The sequence below is a fragment of the Chlamydotis macqueenii genome, chromosome W, assembly GCF_036417535.1.
Source record: "Chlamydotis macqueenii isolate bChlMac1 chromosome W, bChlMac1.mat, whole genome shotgun sequence".
In the NCBI taxonomy this organism is placed as follows: Eukaryota; Metazoa; Chordata; class Aves; order Otidiformes; family Otididae; genus Chlamydotis; species Chlamydotis macqueenii.
Window position 1 is genome coordinate 41,882,686 of NC_141592.1, and position 18,161 is coordinate 41,900,846.

At 41.9% G+C, this 18,161-nt stretch overlaps 1 protein-coding gene across 1 annotated transcript in view; it reads right to left on the reverse strand.

Moving 5' to 3' along the window:
* Positions 1 to 1,274: 1,274 nt before the first annotated feature.
* LOC147596697 (amyloid-beta A4 precursor protein-binding family A member 1-like) overlaps positions 1,275 to 18,161 on the reverse strand; it is a 42,158-nt gene continuing 25,271 nt past the window's right edge. Inside the window, exons 6-12 of the mRNA XM_086769505.1 lie at positions 17,383 to 17,469; positions 16,258 to 16,443; positions 6,603 to 6,782; positions 5,634 to 5,846; positions 2,550 to 2,669; positions 1,707 to 1,847; positions 1,275 to 1,346 (exon numbers count right to left, since the gene is read on the reverse strand). Coding sequence (XP_086625631.1) covers positions 1,275 to 1,346; positions 1,707 to 1,847; positions 2,550 to 2,669; positions 5,634 to 5,846; positions 6,603 to 6,782; positions 16,258 to 16,443; positions 17,383 to 17,469 — 999 coding nt within the window. The remainder of the gene's footprint in view (positions 1,347 to 1,706; positions 1,848 to 2,549; positions 2,670 to 5,633; positions 5,847 to 6,602; positions 6,783 to 16,257; positions 16,444 to 17,382; positions 17,470 to 18,161) is intronic.

An 18,161-nucleotide genomic window follows, 5' to 3' on the forward strand; every position in this document is an offset into this window, starting at 1 on the left:
GTTATAAGCATCACACCATTTTCAAGCAAAAAGGATGGAATTTTTTTTTCCCGTATATGTTCTGGTCTTGTTTTTAATCACATTGAGCCTTTATATCACAATATGACATGGCAGAAACTGTTGCTTTCAGACAATTCAAGGCATCAGCCTGGTCTAAATATATGGTTCAAATTCAGTGTAAACAGCAGTATGCAGTACAGACAGAATGTAGCTACACAAAATTGAATGTTTTCTTCTTGAGGAAAAAGAGCCATCAGCTACTTTATTCTTTTCCTGTTTTTCCCTTTTGTCCCTGATATAAGTTATAGACCAGTCAAATCCTGAATTTCATACATCTCTACATTTCTTCTTCATACAAATCCATATAGTACTCACACATCTTCTAAGTATCACATGGAAAAACAAATAACTAATTAACTTATATAAATAAATAAATGAATAAATTTATTCCCACCTTACCTTAACTTCTCCCATTTATCTGTATCTAAATAAAAATGTCAATAAAACTAGACGTTTTTCAATAAAAAATACTTTTAAACTGTCTCAGTGTAACGAAATTACTTAGAACAGTGTGCAGACCTATTATTTTCAAGCTTCATAAATATCAAGCACAATTTAAAAACGTCAGTATACACAAGCACAAAGTTGCGTGCACCAAATCTGTAATTAAGAGCTTAGAATGTATAGCTTCTCAGCAGAGCTCCTCAATATGGGGCTGGATTAGATTTAGAGATCACTTCCCTCTCCCCTCATTTAACCTCTGAAATGGGCATATAAAAGACACATTGCATTTGAAAAACAAATATTTTAAAAATTAGAAACCTGGGGGACACAACTGCAAAAAAAAATCACATCTCCTTAATTGTTTGCTGAAACATGTCAAAACTGCATTGTCTGTACCAGCTCACGGAGCACCTTTTGGGGTTCTACTATCCTGAAGAACAGAAATTAAAGGGTGTGCATTTGAACAATGGGTTTTATGACAGCATCAGTTACCCATTCTTCATAGGCATAGAATCATAAGTCTTCTTTTTGTAAATCTTACCATGGACACTGTTGCTGCTATTTACTCTGTGTGTGGAGTTGCATAAAGCTTTACTTGTACAGAGATGCAACCAAAAAGTCTCATGGCTATATTTTCCCTCCCCCTCTACACATAGCAAATGTTGAGGAGAGAGAGAAATGTATCTGCGGACACAAATGCAGCACTAGAAAAGGAAGCAGTAATGAAGAAAACTATCCTTCATGCGTGTTGTGAAGGTGAGGTGTCAGCCTTAGATATAAACTGGTTGCTCTTGCGCAGTCAACAATCTGTACATAGCAGCTGGCATGGTCTTCATATGAACCTAGAAGGTAATAAGATATGTTAATTAATACTCTTATTAGGCATACTACCAAAACCATGAGTGTCCATAGCCTAGGGAGCACTAGGTAAGAAACTAGCTGAGGTAACATACGACAGAGGGAAAAGGAAAGCCTGAGAATATTCATATCCATACTAAGGTCTGGGGAAAAAGGATTCTCTAAGGTGTTGAGTATCTACCAACCATCTCAATTTTATCTGAAATTGTGGGCGCTTCAATAATAAGAAAAATATTGGTGGTTCTCACTCTCACTTCTAATATTTATGTTTGAACAGTAACAACCCAAAAGAGGCAATGATGATGAAATATGCAATATTGTCTAGGCACACTGCTTACTCCTACCTCACCAATAGCATTTGAGAGAATGTGAATAATTTTCTCATGAGGTTTTGCTACAACACTCTGCCCATTGATTTCAATGATACGATGTCCAACTCGCACTCCTCCTCGCTCTGCTATACCTCCTCTCATAAGGCTACAGATCTGGAAGGGAAAGGACAAAATTAACACAATTTTGATATGGAACAGAGGCTTTTGACCACAAATGATAATTCAATATTTAAATACATGTATTTGCAACAAAGTCTAAAATGTAGTGGATCACTGATTCAAAGTAACATTTACTAGCAATTGAGTACTACACATTCTCTTCCAAAAGCAAAAGAAACTATCCACCAAAAGCTATCCGCATTATACTTGTTACTTCATGGTTTGAAAATTTAAGAGTGTATGAAGAACCATAGTTTACAAAAAGTTCAAAGTGCATAAGCCTTGCATTAAGAGAGAATCAAAGATAGACTCTTTCTTTTGAGACCATATAGAATGGTTTGGTCAGAGACACAAATGATACAGACTGAAAGCAGCCTTCTCCATACACTTTTGTTTCTTTAGCCTAAATCAGCCTTTTCACTCCTCCGATTGATTCTAAAGCTATGAAATAAAGTTTCTTTTCCCACTTTTGACTGGGAAAAAAGACAGATGAATAATGATTGGACTTGATCTTGGACATCTTTTCCAACCTTAAAGACTCTAATTCTATGATAACTTTGACCAGTTCAGCTTTTATATTTTAGACTTAAAATGTGTACTGAACCCCTGCTACAGAGAGGGAAAAGATACAATTCATTACATACGTAAACTTTAACATATGTAAAAGCATCACCAGAAGATCTGGAAGCTACTTACAATCCCATTCTGTACACTGAAGCCTAACTGGTATCTGAGGTCAGGTCTCCTGATCAAGACTGTGGTTACCGGAGGACATCTAACCACATTCAGTTTAACTTGGGCTTGATTTTTCAAACCCTGCAAAAAATAACCATCACCATGAAAAATGTTGACAAAGATGGGGTGAAACAATTTAACATGAGCACTAGGAGAAACAATACTTAGAATGTTAACATGGGAATAGCCCTGAATAAGCAGTTCTTTGAATGTATCATTATGAAACAGAATTCCTGAACAGCAGACACAAGCAACAGGATGCTCAGTGAATTGAATGATGCAGTATAAACCTCTTCTTGTCAAGTAGTTGATGTGGTTGTTTTAAGAAATCTAGCTTCCTGTTGGCAATTTCTTCATTTGAGAACACAAATTATTGTTCTAAAGGAAGCAAAGGAAATAAAAAGTAGGTCTATGCAGTTGACCAGAAAACTGCTAAACATTCTGGCTGGGAAATGAAATTTAAAATATGCAGCTAAGATAGATAGTTACAAATAAGTGGCTTTTCTGGTGTAGTTATATTCAATCCTGTAACGCAAACATCAAGTCCTTGTATAAGCAATACTCACATTTACATTACCCCTCCCTTCTAAACTGGATTTTTCACATTCACCATTAAATCTTTGCTACCGGAAGAACTAAATGAAGGAAAACCCAAACATAAAAGTGGAGATAATTGTAGAGTAACTGACTTCAACAAGATTAGGATTTCATTCAGAAAAATAACTCCTATTACAGCTAAGGTACTGATGTCTCTACATGCAGTTTACTGCTGCTGATTTTGTTGAATCTAACTTTAGACTTGGTACTGACTTGAGACTGACATTCTGCTGAGATGAAAAGTCAATGCTTCTAACTGCCTGAACATAACAGTTGCACAGTCCCTGAATCTGTTTCTGATAGTAGTTAGCACCAGATGCTTCTGAAAAAGACATAAGTAGCATAATACAATTAGGGAATAACCATCGCATACAGAAAATTTCTTCCTAAATCTGTCAGTTTGTAAATGGTTTATGGTCAATTAGTAGCAAGGCTTACATCTCTAATTTTAGAATAACCTTATGTGAAGTACTTACAAGATATTCTCCTCATCTATATAAAATGCTTATCTTTTCATAGGAATGCTTATAGCATGCTAAAAAAGATTGCAATCTTAGGATATTTCCGTAACATTGAAATATATACTTAGATGATTGATGTTTCATTTGAGGATTCATTTGTATTATCCAAAAATGTTACATAATCAGTTCTAGATGCATGGCTATAAAGACCTGAAAATGCATCAGCTACCTTCTTAACAGAAAGATAAATGGCTAGCAGTTCCTCAGGCAATAGCCTCATGTACCCATGAAAAAGGAGTAAAAAGGTCTCTAAAAGGCAGGAGACAGCAAAGCTGGTTTTTTGATTGTTTTCGTTTTGAGAAAGTACAGAATATTCTTAACGCATCACAGCAAAAGTCCATCTATATGAGTGGTGGTAGCTTCTGTAGGAAACTGCTAGAATTCGCTCCCCTTTGTTCAGTGGACTCGGCCGGGCCTAGGGCGGACCTGCTGCTGGCCAAGGCCGAGCCGACTGGTAGCAGAATGTCCCGTGATAACGCCTCTGCGATAACGTATTTAAGAAAGGGAAAACAGAAAAAAAAAAGAGAGAAGAGAAGTTGTAAAGAAGCTGAGTGGGGGCAGAGGCGCAGAGGGGGAGGCGCAGGCCTCATGGGCCTTGCAGGCCTCACCCTCTGGCCTCTCGCCAGGCAGCCGACTGGGCCCGACTCAGTCCGGCCTGGCTGCAAGAAGTGGAGAGGAGATGAACTTCTCCTCAGCAGCTGGTGTGTTTTGGATTTCATGTGTGAAGAATGTTGATAAAAACACCCTGATGATACTGATGATACGAGTTGTTGTTAATGAGACCAAGGACACTGTCTGGCTTTCCAAGTCTCGTTAACGTGCAGATGCAGGAAGCTGGGAGAAAGACAGACAGAATAATTGACCCAAAGTGGCCAAAGAGAGTATTCCATGCCATAAACGTCATGCTCAGTATATAAGTGGGGGTTGCCCATGGGAGGGGGCATCCTTTTCTGGCATCCATTCCATTTGGGTATCCGTTCGGGCACCCTTGGCATCCTTTTCTTCTCTCTTGCTTGCTGGCATCGTTCCCTCTACCTTGCTAGCTTGCTCTCCCCCCTTTGCTTGCTGCTCGGTGTCGTTTCCGTGATCACTGCTCAGGATGGGCTGCGTCAGTCATTCGGACATCAGGTGGTGAGAAATTGTACACTGTTCATTTTGTATATTTTGTATATATTAATATCCTTATATCCTGTTAGCTTTGTAGTTTTTAGTATTTTTAGTAAACTGTTTTTATCTCAACCCACGAGTTTTCCTTTCTTCCCAATTTCTCTCCCCCGTCCCACTGGGTAGGGGGAGGGTGAGTGAGAAACTGTGTGGTGATCTGGGCTAAACCACCACATATGCTCTCATGTCAATGAAAAGAAAGTTCTGCCAATTAAAAAAACCCACCATTTAGCCAAGTTCAAAGAAACATTATACTTTCCAATATACTCAAGTTGTTTCTACAGAAAATAAATAGGCTTCATTCTTCTTTTAGATTCAAAGCTTAGAAAAATGTTAAAATATGTTTTAACAAACCAAATTTTTAAAAAAATTACTCCATTCTCTAGGAACTAGATCACAGGAATCATTCAAATGTCTAAAATTGCATCAATGTAGATTTTAGGCACCTATGTCTCAGACTGTCCTATGAAGTTTAGGTGCCTCCAGATAGTAATAGACATCTTCCTTTTGGATCCAAATACCCTTGGGGCCTGAAGTCCTGCACTGTGACCCAGTCTAAGCAGCTAAATGCATAGCTCCCTTCTTAGGGCTCAGAAAATAGGTAAAACAGAATTTGCTCTCTACTTTAAGGTCATCAAAAGGAAACTGCTATAAAATGCACAAGATCGGAGTTAACAAACAACAAATAGTTCTATACTTTTTGCTCTTCCACTACTCCAATAAAGGTTTTAAAATATGTAATATCCAGGAATATTCTCTGTACCTTTATAATGCTCTGGCATGTTGAGAGTGGTAAGCCAACCAAACTGGTCCCATTAATTGACATGATCTGGTCCCCTATATTTAGTTTCCCAGACTTCTCTGCTGGTCCTCCATGCATCATGTTGGCTATGATAACTGTAGGCAAAATGGATCCCCAGCCAGATTCCACAATCACTACACCTAGAATTTCTCCCTTTTGCTTTTCAATGTAAACCTGAATCATAAGAAAGAGAGTTTCAAACAAAATCTTTTTTCTCATCTATGGAACTGATGATCCCACCCCCATATGTTTCTATATAAACAAACACAGGCTTCTCATTTGCAAAATGCCTTTCTTATTCAAAGGCAAAACACAGTAAGGTATATAGTTTAACACAGTTTAAATGCCTTCAACCATCAAATAACATTAAAGCTAGAGATTTTGTTGAATTCAAAATCCTCCCTCAAATAGAACTCATCTGTTCATATGGCTGGAGGGAGCTGGTATAGAAGAAACCCTGGCATGATGGACTTTGGTGGACAGAACATATTTAAAGTACTTGTATTTTTGGTAACAATTACCCATGTATTGCAGTGTTACACTACTTCATCTTTATTAATAAAACCAGCAGCAAATATATAACCTTTTAAAATCTGAGGTCAACCACTCTTATCAACCTCAGTGCCTCCAAAAATTTTATACTGTCTACTGTATATTCACTTCATTGACATGTAATGTCTCAAATGTGAAGAATGTTTGGTAAAAAGAACACATAGAGACAGTAAAACATTCAACTATTGATAAATTTAGGATTCACTGCTTTTTCTTAAAACAGAATTGCCCACAGGATAAACCTACTGGGAAGGATAGAAATTACCTCAGTGAGGTTATTTATTAGAAGCACTAATAGCTTTCTAATTGTTAACAGTACAGGCCTGAACTCAGGATACATGAACTTAACAGTGTTATGGAAAAAAAGCAGAGACATACATCTTTGCAGTTTTCAGATTTGGAAAAATGAATCAGGTCATCATTGTACATGTCCTGGGTATTGAGCAAGTCACTATATTCCTTCCGGCTTAAGTCTTCTGGATTGATTCCATTTGCCCTCAGAAATTCCTGGTAGGCCACGCTAAATGCTTGACCTATAGACTGTGCAATCAGCTGTGCCTGTAGTAATTCCCAAAGAAGAAAAGAAGAACATCAAACATTCCAATGGTTTAATTCACTGACACATTCTCTGTTACAAACAAGCTGCAAAATGGTTTATGCCTACAAGTTAAGGAACTGGAATAAATTTTTTAAAAATGAACTTAAAGTAATAATTAAAAAAGCAAAACAGAACATCAACATAGTCACCCATACAGTGAACTCAGTTGAACAAGTAGCTACACATAAGAAACACAAGTAAAGCTTTTCTTTCACAGCTAACTACTGCTAACATAAAGGTATATTCATTGCATTACTTGAAACTGAGACTCCAGAGGGAGAATGTGAGCTCTCGTCCGTGCTAGTTTTCACTTCTGGGACAAAATCAAGCCATCAATGAAAAATAAAAACATCTTCTAGAAAACACACAACAACATTTTAAAAGGTAATGAGAAGGCCTTTAAAATAAGGCAAAAGTATCTTGGGCTGCATTAGGAGGAGTGTTGACAGCAGGTTGAAGGAGGTGATCCTTCCCCTCTACTCAGCACTGGTGAGGTCACACCTGGAGTCCTGTGTCTAGTTCCGGGCTCCCCAGTACAAGAGAGATATAGACACACTGGAGAGAAGTCAATGAAGGGCCACAAAGATCATTAAGGGACTGGAGCATCTGTCTTATGAGGAAAGGCTGAGAGAGTTGTGAATGTTTAGCCTGGAGAAGAGAAGGCTCATGAGGGATCTTATCAATATGTATAAATAACTGATGGGAGAGTGTAAAGAAGACGGAGTCAGATTCTTTTCAGTGGTGCCCAGTGACAGGACAAGAGGCAATGGGCACAAACGGAAACACAGAAAATTTCACTTAAACTTAAGAACACACTTTTTTACTGTGAGGGTGTGGTTGAATACTAGAACAGGTTGCTCAGAGAGGTTGTGGAATCTCTATCCTTGGAGATATTCAAAACACAACTGGACATAGTCCTGGGCAACCGGTTCTAGTGGACTCTGCTTGAGCAGCTGAGGTTCAACTAGACAGTCTCTTGAGGTTCTGTCCCACCTCAGCTATGCTACAATATTTCCTACTCTTCCTTCTCACCCATGCTTTCCTGTGGCAGTAAAAACACGGACTCCATGGATGGTGTTCCAGAGACCTTTATTGTTAGTCAGCATTAGTCTTTTATACTCTATCTAAGTTACACGTGAAGCGCACACACTTATAGAATCATAGAATGGTTAGGGTTGGAAGGGACCTTCAAAGGTCATCTAGTCCAACCCCCCTGCAAGGAGCAGGGACATCCCCAACTAGATAAGGTTGCTCAGAGCCTCATCCAGCCGGGCCTTGAACGTTTCCAGAGATGGGGCTTCCACCACCTTTCTGGGCAACCTGTTCCAGTGTCCTATAACTCGCATTGTAAAAAATTTTTTCCTAATTTCCAATCTAAATCTACCCCCCACTATTTTAAAACCATTACTCCTTGTCCTACCTAATTTGATTGGTAGCAATATACTGTTCATGTGCCTTATGCTTCATTTGGATTGGTTATAGTTTTTTGGTTGTCTTTACTATTTTTGTTTTTGGTATTTCCTTATCTTGTTCTAGTTGCTGTTTTTTGTTATTGAGCAAGTGGTGTTCAAGGACATGGCCTAAATTCATCAATGTCAAACAGCTGCGTTGCACTTTCTGCCTCCACACTTTCCTTTAAAATTCTCACAACTCTGTTTCAAGTTACTGTCAGATAAGGTGTTCTGGTTTTGTTGGGTGAAGGGGGGGCCTAAGGTGGTAGCTTCTGTAGGAAACTGCTAGAAGTCACTCCCCTTTGTTTAGTGGACTCGGCCGGGCCTAGGGCGGACCCGCTGCTAGCCAAGGCCGAACCAATTGGTAGCAGAATGTCCCGTGATAACGCCTCTGCGATAACGTATTTAAGAAAGGGAAAACAGGAAAAAAAAAGGAGAAGAACATGTGAAGCAACTGAGCGGGGGCAGAGAGGGGGAGGTGCGAGCCTTGTGGGTGTTGTAGGCCTCACCCTCTGGCCTCCTGCCGGACAGCCGACTGGGCCCAACTTGGCCCAGCCTGGCTGCAAGAAGTGGAGAGGAGATGAGAAGTGAATAAGATGCAAAAAGGATCCTGAGAGACATCTACCAGCCTGTTGTGAGGAACGGCTGCAGACGCCAAGGTCAGTGAAGAAGGAGGGGGAAGAGTAATGTGGCTCCTGGCCAAGATTCCCCTGCAGCCTGTGGTGATGACCATGGTGGAGCAGGTTGTCCCCCTGCAGCCCATGGAGGTCCACGGAGGAGCAGAGATCCACCTGCAGCCCGTGGAAGACCCCATGCCGGAGCAGGTGGAGGCCTGAAGGAGGCTGTGGCCCATGGAGGGCCCGCTGGGACAGCTGTTCTGGAGGGACTGCACCCCGTGGAAGAGATGACTCACGCTGGAGCAGTTTCACAAAGGACTGTGGCGTATGGGTGGGACCCCACAACAGAGCAGGGGAGGAATGTGAGGAGTTCTTCCCCCGATGATGAAGTAGCGGCGTGAAACAACGTGTGATGAACTGACCGCGACCCCCATTCCCTCTTCCCCTCTGTGCCGCTCAGTGGGGGGAGGAGGTAGTATAGATAATGTTAAGCTTGGGAAGAGGGAGGGGTGGGGGGAGGTTATCTTGTTCCCTGTCTCATTATCCTGCTAGTTTTAGAAATAAATGAGTATTTTTCCCCAAGTTGAGTCTGTTTTGCCCGTAGCGGTAATTTTATGGATTACTCCCCATCCTTATCTCAAACCTTGAGCCATTTTCCTTATATCATCTCCCCCTATTCTCTTGGAGGGCGGGGGGTGCGAGAGAGAGACTGCGTAGTCTGGTCCCGATCGGGGCTGAACTACGACATAAGGTATGGAAAAGGTGGAAACAACTGGCCTGTTGAGCATGTCCAGCTCTTAATGTGACTGCAAGTCGTCCACGATCACAGAATCATTAAGGCTGGAAGGGACCTCAGGGGGTCTGTAGTCCAATCTCCTGTTCAAAGCAATCAACTATGAGGTCAGATCAGGTTACTCAGGTTTTTTAGTCAGATATCGAAAAATCTTCAAGGACACACTATATAACTTCTCTGGGAAGCCTGTTCCAATGCTTGACAGTTCTCATGATGAAAAAGCTTTTCCTTGTATCCAGTCTGAACCTTTCTTGTTTCAATGTATGCCTGTTAGCTCTCATACTCCCACCATGCACCACTGCGAGGAGGTTGGCTGCTGTTAGGGTCCCCTGAAGCTTTCTCTTCTCCAGGTGGAACAAGCCCCGTTCCCTCAGTCTCTCCTCAAAGGGCAAGTGCTCCAGCCCCCTGATCATCTTGATGGCCTTCTGCTGAACTCACTCCAGTTTGCCAATGCCTTTCTTGTCTTGGCGGGGAGCGGTGGACTCAAAACTGGCCGTGATATCCTAGAGGTGGTCTAATGAGTGTCGAGTAGTGAGGAAGAATCATTTCCTGAAATTTACTGCTTATGCTCCTTTTAATCCAACTCAGGATGCCGTTGGTTGCCTTTGCTGCCAGTGCGTACTTGCTGGCTCGTGTTCAGCATGTTTGCCAAGACCTCCCAGGGCCTTTTCAGCAGAGCTACTCTCCAGCTAGTCAGTCCCCAGCCGGTTTTGTTGCTTTCACTCACTGCTGCATTAGTCCCTGTGAGCTGTTCTAGTGCCTGGAAAAAAGGGAATATTGTACCCAATTTTTAAAAAGGTAATAAGGAGGACCCTGGGAACTGCTGACCAGTCAGATGTACCTCCATGCCCAGTAAGATCATGGAGCAGATCCTCCTGTAAGCTATGTCAAAACATGTGGAAGACAGAGAGGTGATTAGAGACAGCCAACATGGCTTGACCAAGGGAAAATTGTGCCGGACTAATCTAGTGGCCATCAACGATGGAGTGACTGCATTAGTGGGCAAGGGAAGAGCTGCGGATGTCATCTACCTGGACTTCTGTAAGGCTTTCACGTTGTCCCCCACAACAGTCTTGCTGCTAAATTGGAGAGATATGGGTTTGACGGATGGACTGTTACATGGATAAGGAATTGGCTGGATGATCGCATCCAAAGAGTTACAGTCAATGGCTCAATGTTCAAGTGGAAACCAGTAACAAATGGTGTCCCTCAAGGGTCCATACTAGGACCAATACTGTTTAATATCTTCATTAATGACATAGAGAGTGGGATTGAGTGCACCCTCAGCAAGTTTGCAGATGACACCAAGCTGTGTGGTGCCGTTGACATGCTGGAAGGGAGGGATGCCATCCAGAGGGACCTTGACAGGCTGGAGAGGTGGGCCCGTGCCAACCTCATGAAGTTCAACCAGGCCAAGTGCAAGGTCCTGCACGTGGGTTGGGGCAATCCTCAGTATCAGTACAGACTGGCTGCTAAATTGATTGAGAGCAGCCATGCCAAGAAGGACTTGGGGATATTGGTGGATGAAAAATTAGACATGAGCCGACAATGTGCGCTTGCAGCCCAGAAAGCCAACCGCATCCTGGGCTGCATCAAAAGAAGCGTGGCCAGCAGGTCGAGGGAGGGGATCCTGCCCCTCTACTCCACTCTCGTGAGACCTCTCCTGGAGTACTGCATCCAGCTCTGGGGTCTCCAGCAAAAGACAAACATGGACCTGTTAGAGCGGGTCCAGAGGAGGGCCACAAAAATGATCAGAAGACTGGAACACTTCTCCTATGAAGAAAGGCTGAGAGAGTTGGGGCTGTTCAGCCTGGAGAAGAGGAGGCCTTGGGGAGACCTTATTGCAACCTTTCAATATAGAAAGGGGGCTTATAGGAAAGATGGAGAGAGACTTTTTACCAAAGCCTGTGGTGGCCAGACAGGTGGCAACAGTTTTAAACTGAGAGAGGGTAGTTTTAGATCAGATATAAGGAAGAAATTTTTTTACGATGAGGGTGGTGAGACACTGGAACAGGTTGCCCAGAGAAGTTGTGGATGCCTGTGATCCAAAGGGTAATGGAGTCTGACAATATGTTATAAAACAAAGCTTTAATGAGGCAGCAGGAAAGATGAGCAACAACGCACCCATATGGCGACTCACCCGATCACCAATAGCAAACACAGGATCATAAGTGGTGCCATGGCTCTGGTGGACTGCCAGGGACACTTGGTGTCCAAGTCATCTGGCAGCAACAGCCAATTGTGCAAATGCCTTTTGAATGTAGGTAAGAGTTGTGTCATCCCATGGCTCCACCAATGGTAGTGTGATTTGAGAGAATCGTACCTTACGTGAACAATGTGGGTGGCATCCTGCCTATGCTGCCAATGTCAGTCGGGGGAAGGGTGTGGGCAGTCTGTCTATGCTGCCTATACTGGTCAAGGGTGTGGTGTCGGCAGTCTGTCTATGCTGCCAATATTGTTCAAAGGACAGGGTGTCAGGAGGCAGGGTGTCAATGTCCCATCCCTGGAAGTGTTCAAAGTCAGGTTGGAAGGGGCTTTGAGCAAGCTAATCTAGTGAAAGATGTCCCTGCCTATGGCAGGGGGGTTGGACTAGATGGTCTTTAAAGGTCCCTTCCAAGCCAAACCATTCTATGATTCTATGATTCTAGCTCCTGCCACCTGCTACTGGTGGTAGAGGCAGGGATGGGTAGAAAAACAAAGGCATGTAAAGGGAAAGCTCTGATCTCTGTGCCATGCAAGGAAGCAGCTGAAAAGAGCAGATTAGTGGAATCCTTTGTTGTGAGGTGATCAAGGTAAACTTGGAATGATATACATATTGTTTACAAGTGGAAAGCAACATGGCATGAGTACAGAGCTGATGGGAGCAGTACAGGAAACTGAGTGTGGAACAGTGCTGTGCATAACCAGAGTGCTGGGTGCAGGAAGCACTGTGGAGTGTAGGGGTGCTGGTCACAGCGTGGAATGAAACTGCCCTCTGGTGTGTAGTTCTGGTTAGGGGGAAGGGGAGGGAAAGAAGATGGGAGGACTCCATCGCCTGTGGTGTGGGAGTGTGCTGGGGATGTAGCAACACAGCTAAGCTGTGTTTTTACATGCAGCCGAATTCAGGCCTCAGTAAGGAAAAGGTTCCCAATCCCCAAAAAAACCCTATTTGTATCTTATATCTACTCAAGCTAGCTTTAAACTTGTTGATGACAAAAAACATGATTGCTGGCACTGAAAAGGTCAACAGCACACAGAGTCTGGACTTCCATTATTTTGCAAACTTTCAGATCAAAACAATGTGATGGCAAGAACAATATGGCAAGAAGAGTGCACTGCAACTCATTAGCTCAGCACACTATCTGCAAGAGAGGAGATAAATATGGACTTGTACATTCAGATGCATACACTGAGATGGACATCCACGAAGAGATCAACTGCCATTTAGACATCCAGTATTTGGCCATGTTTTAGGAGCTGAGCTGTTCTGAATATCCAGTGCCAACTACACTTAGAAAATCTGTTGTTGTTGCATTGTTTTTAAGATAAGGACAGTACCAAGCAGGGATGCATTTTGGCCATCACCCATTTGAAGGCTTAAGATGTATCACAATCAGCTTAACTGGATATATTCTTCTAGATATCCAGCTATCCCAGAAGAAGAAAAGATGACAGCGAAATATGTGAGATTTATATATATAAGAGACTCTACTACTCCATTGGATTTACAAGCTCTTCAGAGTGGAAATCTCTTTGCTGCTAACAGATACATTTCTATCTTAACTCTTTCTGAGCTATATTTCTTCCCACTCATTGGGACTTTTTAGAATGTTTATAAGCTATTTTTGAACTACTCTATGACCAAGGAATGCTCATGTCCTGAAAAACCTCAGAATATGTTCAGACTATTAAGTGATCGATGCTTTTTTTTTTTTTTAGACCTACAGACTTCTTGTACTTTCCAGGATAATATTTTCTGGCACAGGAAGGATCATGTCCAACACAAATATTAAATCATCTGACCAAACCACAGAAGGTAATGACAACAATCCTCTAATGGAAGCACACATTCTGAATAGCCAAGAAAATACTGAGAAATAGATCCAGGAAGGCTATCATATTCTGAGAGAAAAGAAACCACTGCCTCTGGCATCTGACAATTTGATCTTTGCTTTTTGAACTGGACAGTGAGAGAGAGAGAGACCAGTAGCATACAAAATGTGTGATTTGAAATACAGAAGCAACAGCCTCAAACTAGGCAGCACATCAGGTGATGTGATCACTAGTGATCTAGTGATGTGCACATCCCCCCCCCCCCGAGAAAAAAACAACAAACAAAATCCAAGTCACCTCAAAACAACAAAAAACGTAGTCTAGTCTTTCTATTTGCATGCCAATTTCATGAAGGGCATTACCAGAAGAGTGGCTTATATGCTATTTTGTATAAAAATCAATCTTTTAGGTTTTCTGTCAAATTTGGTTTGGTAGAGGACTACCTCTAAAAAGGTGAAGCAAAAACACTGAGAATCCCAGCAGTAGGTTGCATATGTACCTGCAACCACAGAATTTATATGAACATGGTGCCTTCAGAACAGGTTCCCAAATGCATAAAGAAATACACACTTCTTAAAGGAAACTTTCCTATCTGGAAGCCCTTACAAATATTTTTGACGACATCTAAGGTATTAGTGAGAAATTAATATTTTCACTTAAATGTTTATTAATTAGTTTAATATACTCCAAATTGTACTGCAAAGTCTTTTTGAAGCCTAAGTGAGGTGCAAGGCACGAGAAGCAGAAATAGGCTATTACCTCACCATCTGTAATTTTGGCTGGATGCCTTAACTGGCATGACTGCTGTAGTCTAAGCATTGATTTTCACATGGGAGTGATTCCTCTCCCTCTACATGAACCATCTGATCAGCATAAACATGGTGGTCACCATGGAGACATAATATCCTGTTATTTGGAGGGCTGAGCAATAAATGACATTTGCTGTCTTGTCAATTAGATAGCACCATGTGAGATCATTTTATTTGAGACTAACCTGATTATAAGACTGACAACTCTGTATCTCCCAACTTCATTTTGATGTATTTGTGTATGATTTTACACCTTGTTTATTTAGTTTAGGGGTTTTTTTTAAAAAAAACAAACCACATAAAATCAACAAGTTACGTGCACTGATATTTCTTTCTCAAAATGTTTGGGTTTTAATTAGTGAGAACAGAACATCAGGTTTGATAACAGACAACTCAGCCCTCTGTGGGGGTGCTTGTGCACCCACACTTGGTAAAATGGCCTGGGTAAGAACAGACGATAAGATGCTAGTGTGAGTGGGTGTATTGGGTCTGGCTGGAATGGAGTTAACTTTCCCCACAGCAGCCCTTATAGTGCTGTGCTTTGTATTTGTAGCTAGAACAGTGTTGATAAGCACCAATGCTTTGGCTACTGCTGAGCAGTGCTCCCATGGCATCAAGGCTGTCTCTCCAACCCTCCCTGTCCCCAAAGGCCAGTAGACTGGAGGTGAGCAAGAGGTTGGGAGGGGACATAGGCAGGACAGCTGCCCCAAACTGACCAAAGGGCTATTCCATACCATATGATGTCGTGCTCAGCAATAAAAGCCGAGAGAAAGGAGGAGAGGAGACATTCGATATTCAGATATTTGTCTTCCGAAGCAACCCCTACATGTACTGAGGCCCTACTTCCCAGGAAGTGGCTAGACATCACCTGCTGATGGGAAGTAGAGAATAAATCGTTTTGCTTTGCTTTGCTTCTGTGCACGACCTTTGCTTTTCTTCACTAAACTGCCTTTATCTCGGCCCATGAGTTTTTCATCTTATATTCTCTCCCTGTCCCACTGAGGTGGGAGAGTGAGAGAGCGGGTTGGTGGGCACCTGGTGGCCAGCCAAGGTCAACCCACCACAGTGGGTGTGAATGGGAAACCCACAACTGTCTGAGAGGGCATTTGCCCCAAGTTGATAACAATGAAGACGAAGATGACCATCGCCTGACTTAAACAGCAAACAAGGAATTATAAAGAGACTTTGTAATTACAAAGGACACTCTATTGGAATTCCCAGCATCATTCATTGGGCTTTTTTTTTTGGGGGGGGGGTGGGAATAATTTCAGCTACTCCTTCTGAACTCCATCATCATATCAAAAGGAAACTCAAACAAACAAAAGAAGCCCAAAACATCCCTTTATGGCATATAGCAGCAATCCTCGTGGCAACACTAGGGAATGGAAGCTCCCTATAAAAATAAGCTGCTTTGATGGTTGCTCACTCTCACAGATCCTGAGCTGGTATACATAAGCTGTGGCAACAGTGTTGTTTTAGAATCTGTCCCTCACTGTCTCTAGGAAAGTATTTAATTTACTTGAAAAAAAGGAAGTTCTGTAAATACTGACTTTGCAAGTAAAACACAGGGTTCCATAATGCAAAGAGAAAGCAAGTTATTCTACTTCAATGAAATATTTTTATGCAATTAACAAACAAGCCAAACAGGACCATTTGCTATAGACTTTCAAGCCTGTCAAGATGTGCTCACATTTTACCTCCTAGAAAAATCACAAGATTAAAAAAATCCTTACATCCTCAGACTCGAAGACATGGCAAATCATTTTGTATTGTCTTTTTCCATCTTGGCACGGGTGAGATGTTTCCACATTGTCCTGGGAATTTGATCGTGGCATTCGTCTACGAGCCATCAGAACAACTATATTCCCTATATCCGCAATGTAAGAAATGGTCCTCAGAGGATGATCCATCATAGTTTCCTGGAGGATAGACAAAATGGTATCAGATGCTGTTTTAAGCAAATTCTTCTTGCACTTTTGGTGTTTTATAGAGAGATTAACGGCAGTATGACACCTTTATTACATAAATGTCTACAAAAATGAAAAAAGTCTCCGTGGAGGACCCCATGCTGGGGCAGGAGGATGCCTGAAGGAGGCTGTGGCCCGTGGAGGGCCTGCACTGGGGCAGCCGTTCCAGAGGGACTGTACCTCGTGGAAGAAATGACCCACACTGGAGCAGTTCACAAAGGACTGTAGCCCGTGGGAGGGACCCCACGATGGAGCAGGGGAGGAATGTGAGGAGGAGTTCTTCCCCTGAGGAGGAAGCAGTGGCGTAAAGCGACTTGTGATGAACTGACCGCAACCCCCATTCCCTCTTCCCCCCTGTGCCACTCGGGGTGGGGGAAGGTGGCAGAGATAATGTTAAGCCTGGGAAGAGGGAGGGGTGGGGGTAGTTATCTTGTTCTCTTTCTCATTATCCTGCTTTGGTTTTAATAATAAATAAATAGTTTTCCCCAGGTCGAGTCTGTTTTGTCCGTAACGGTAACTTTAAGGATCTCTCCCTGTCCTTATGTCAAACCTCGAGCCTTTTTTTTTTCTTATATTATCTCTCCCTATGGTCCCGAGCGGGGCTAAACTATGAAAACTGCCTAGAATGCTCCATAATGTGAACAAAGCTGCTTATCTTTTGGGCTGACTGCAATTAGCATACCTGCCAAATCAGTCAGACAACTCTGATTAATTCCATGTGTGACATGGTTCTTGAGCATAGATTTTTGACCAGGAACTCCTGGAAGGAAGTATAAGAGCCAGCACTCCCTGAAAGTCAAATTTTGGCAAGTAGATGAAGGTCTCTTTCAAGGGACTATTATTATAACACTGACAAGGCTTGATCTGGCAAAGGTGCTTCTTTGTCCATACCTGTGTTTCTGCATTCAATACTTTTATTCTCTGCGTAGAAATGAAGAGGTCGACTTCAGTCATGGGTTGAGATTCACCTTCTGGAGCCTGCAAATAAATGGAATAGCATCAATAACATTAGGCAACACCCTTAATAATGATATTAGATCACAAACAAGACACAGTCACCAGAACAGCAATTCAAAACAAAGTATTAGATTGCAGAATCTAAAGATAAACAAAAAGATATGGACACCCTGTATTAGATACGAAAGTGGGTTAGATATAATTTGCAAAATTTTTAATCCCATAAAAAAACACTCTGATCTCCCTTCCCATACAGGGGCTTAACAGCAGTGACTGCTCAGAATAATGGAAAAATGTGTACCACAGGTGCAGTTTTAAATAACTTATAGCACAGTTCTGGCAAGAGGGTCTTCACAGTCAGACAACATACTATTAACACACTAACTCCCTCCAGAAGCCATATCTTTGTAAACAAAAAGCAAATGCTTGCAATTTTAAGTGTCTTCTAAAAAATCTCATAACTATTTAAGATCTCCATAATCATAACATATTACTAAAATACGAGTCAGTCGGCATATAATTGTGTGTCTATACTTTTTTCCTTTATTTGACACAGCTGTGAATCAAGCAAAACACTAAAAAGCACTTTTTTTTTTTATTTTGCCAGTTTACAGAAAAAAAACCTTTGACACGCCAGTCTTATTTCTTTGGTATGCGTTTTCGGTACTACCTGTATCCCTTTGATAAATCCAATCTTTACTCTATTTCTAACA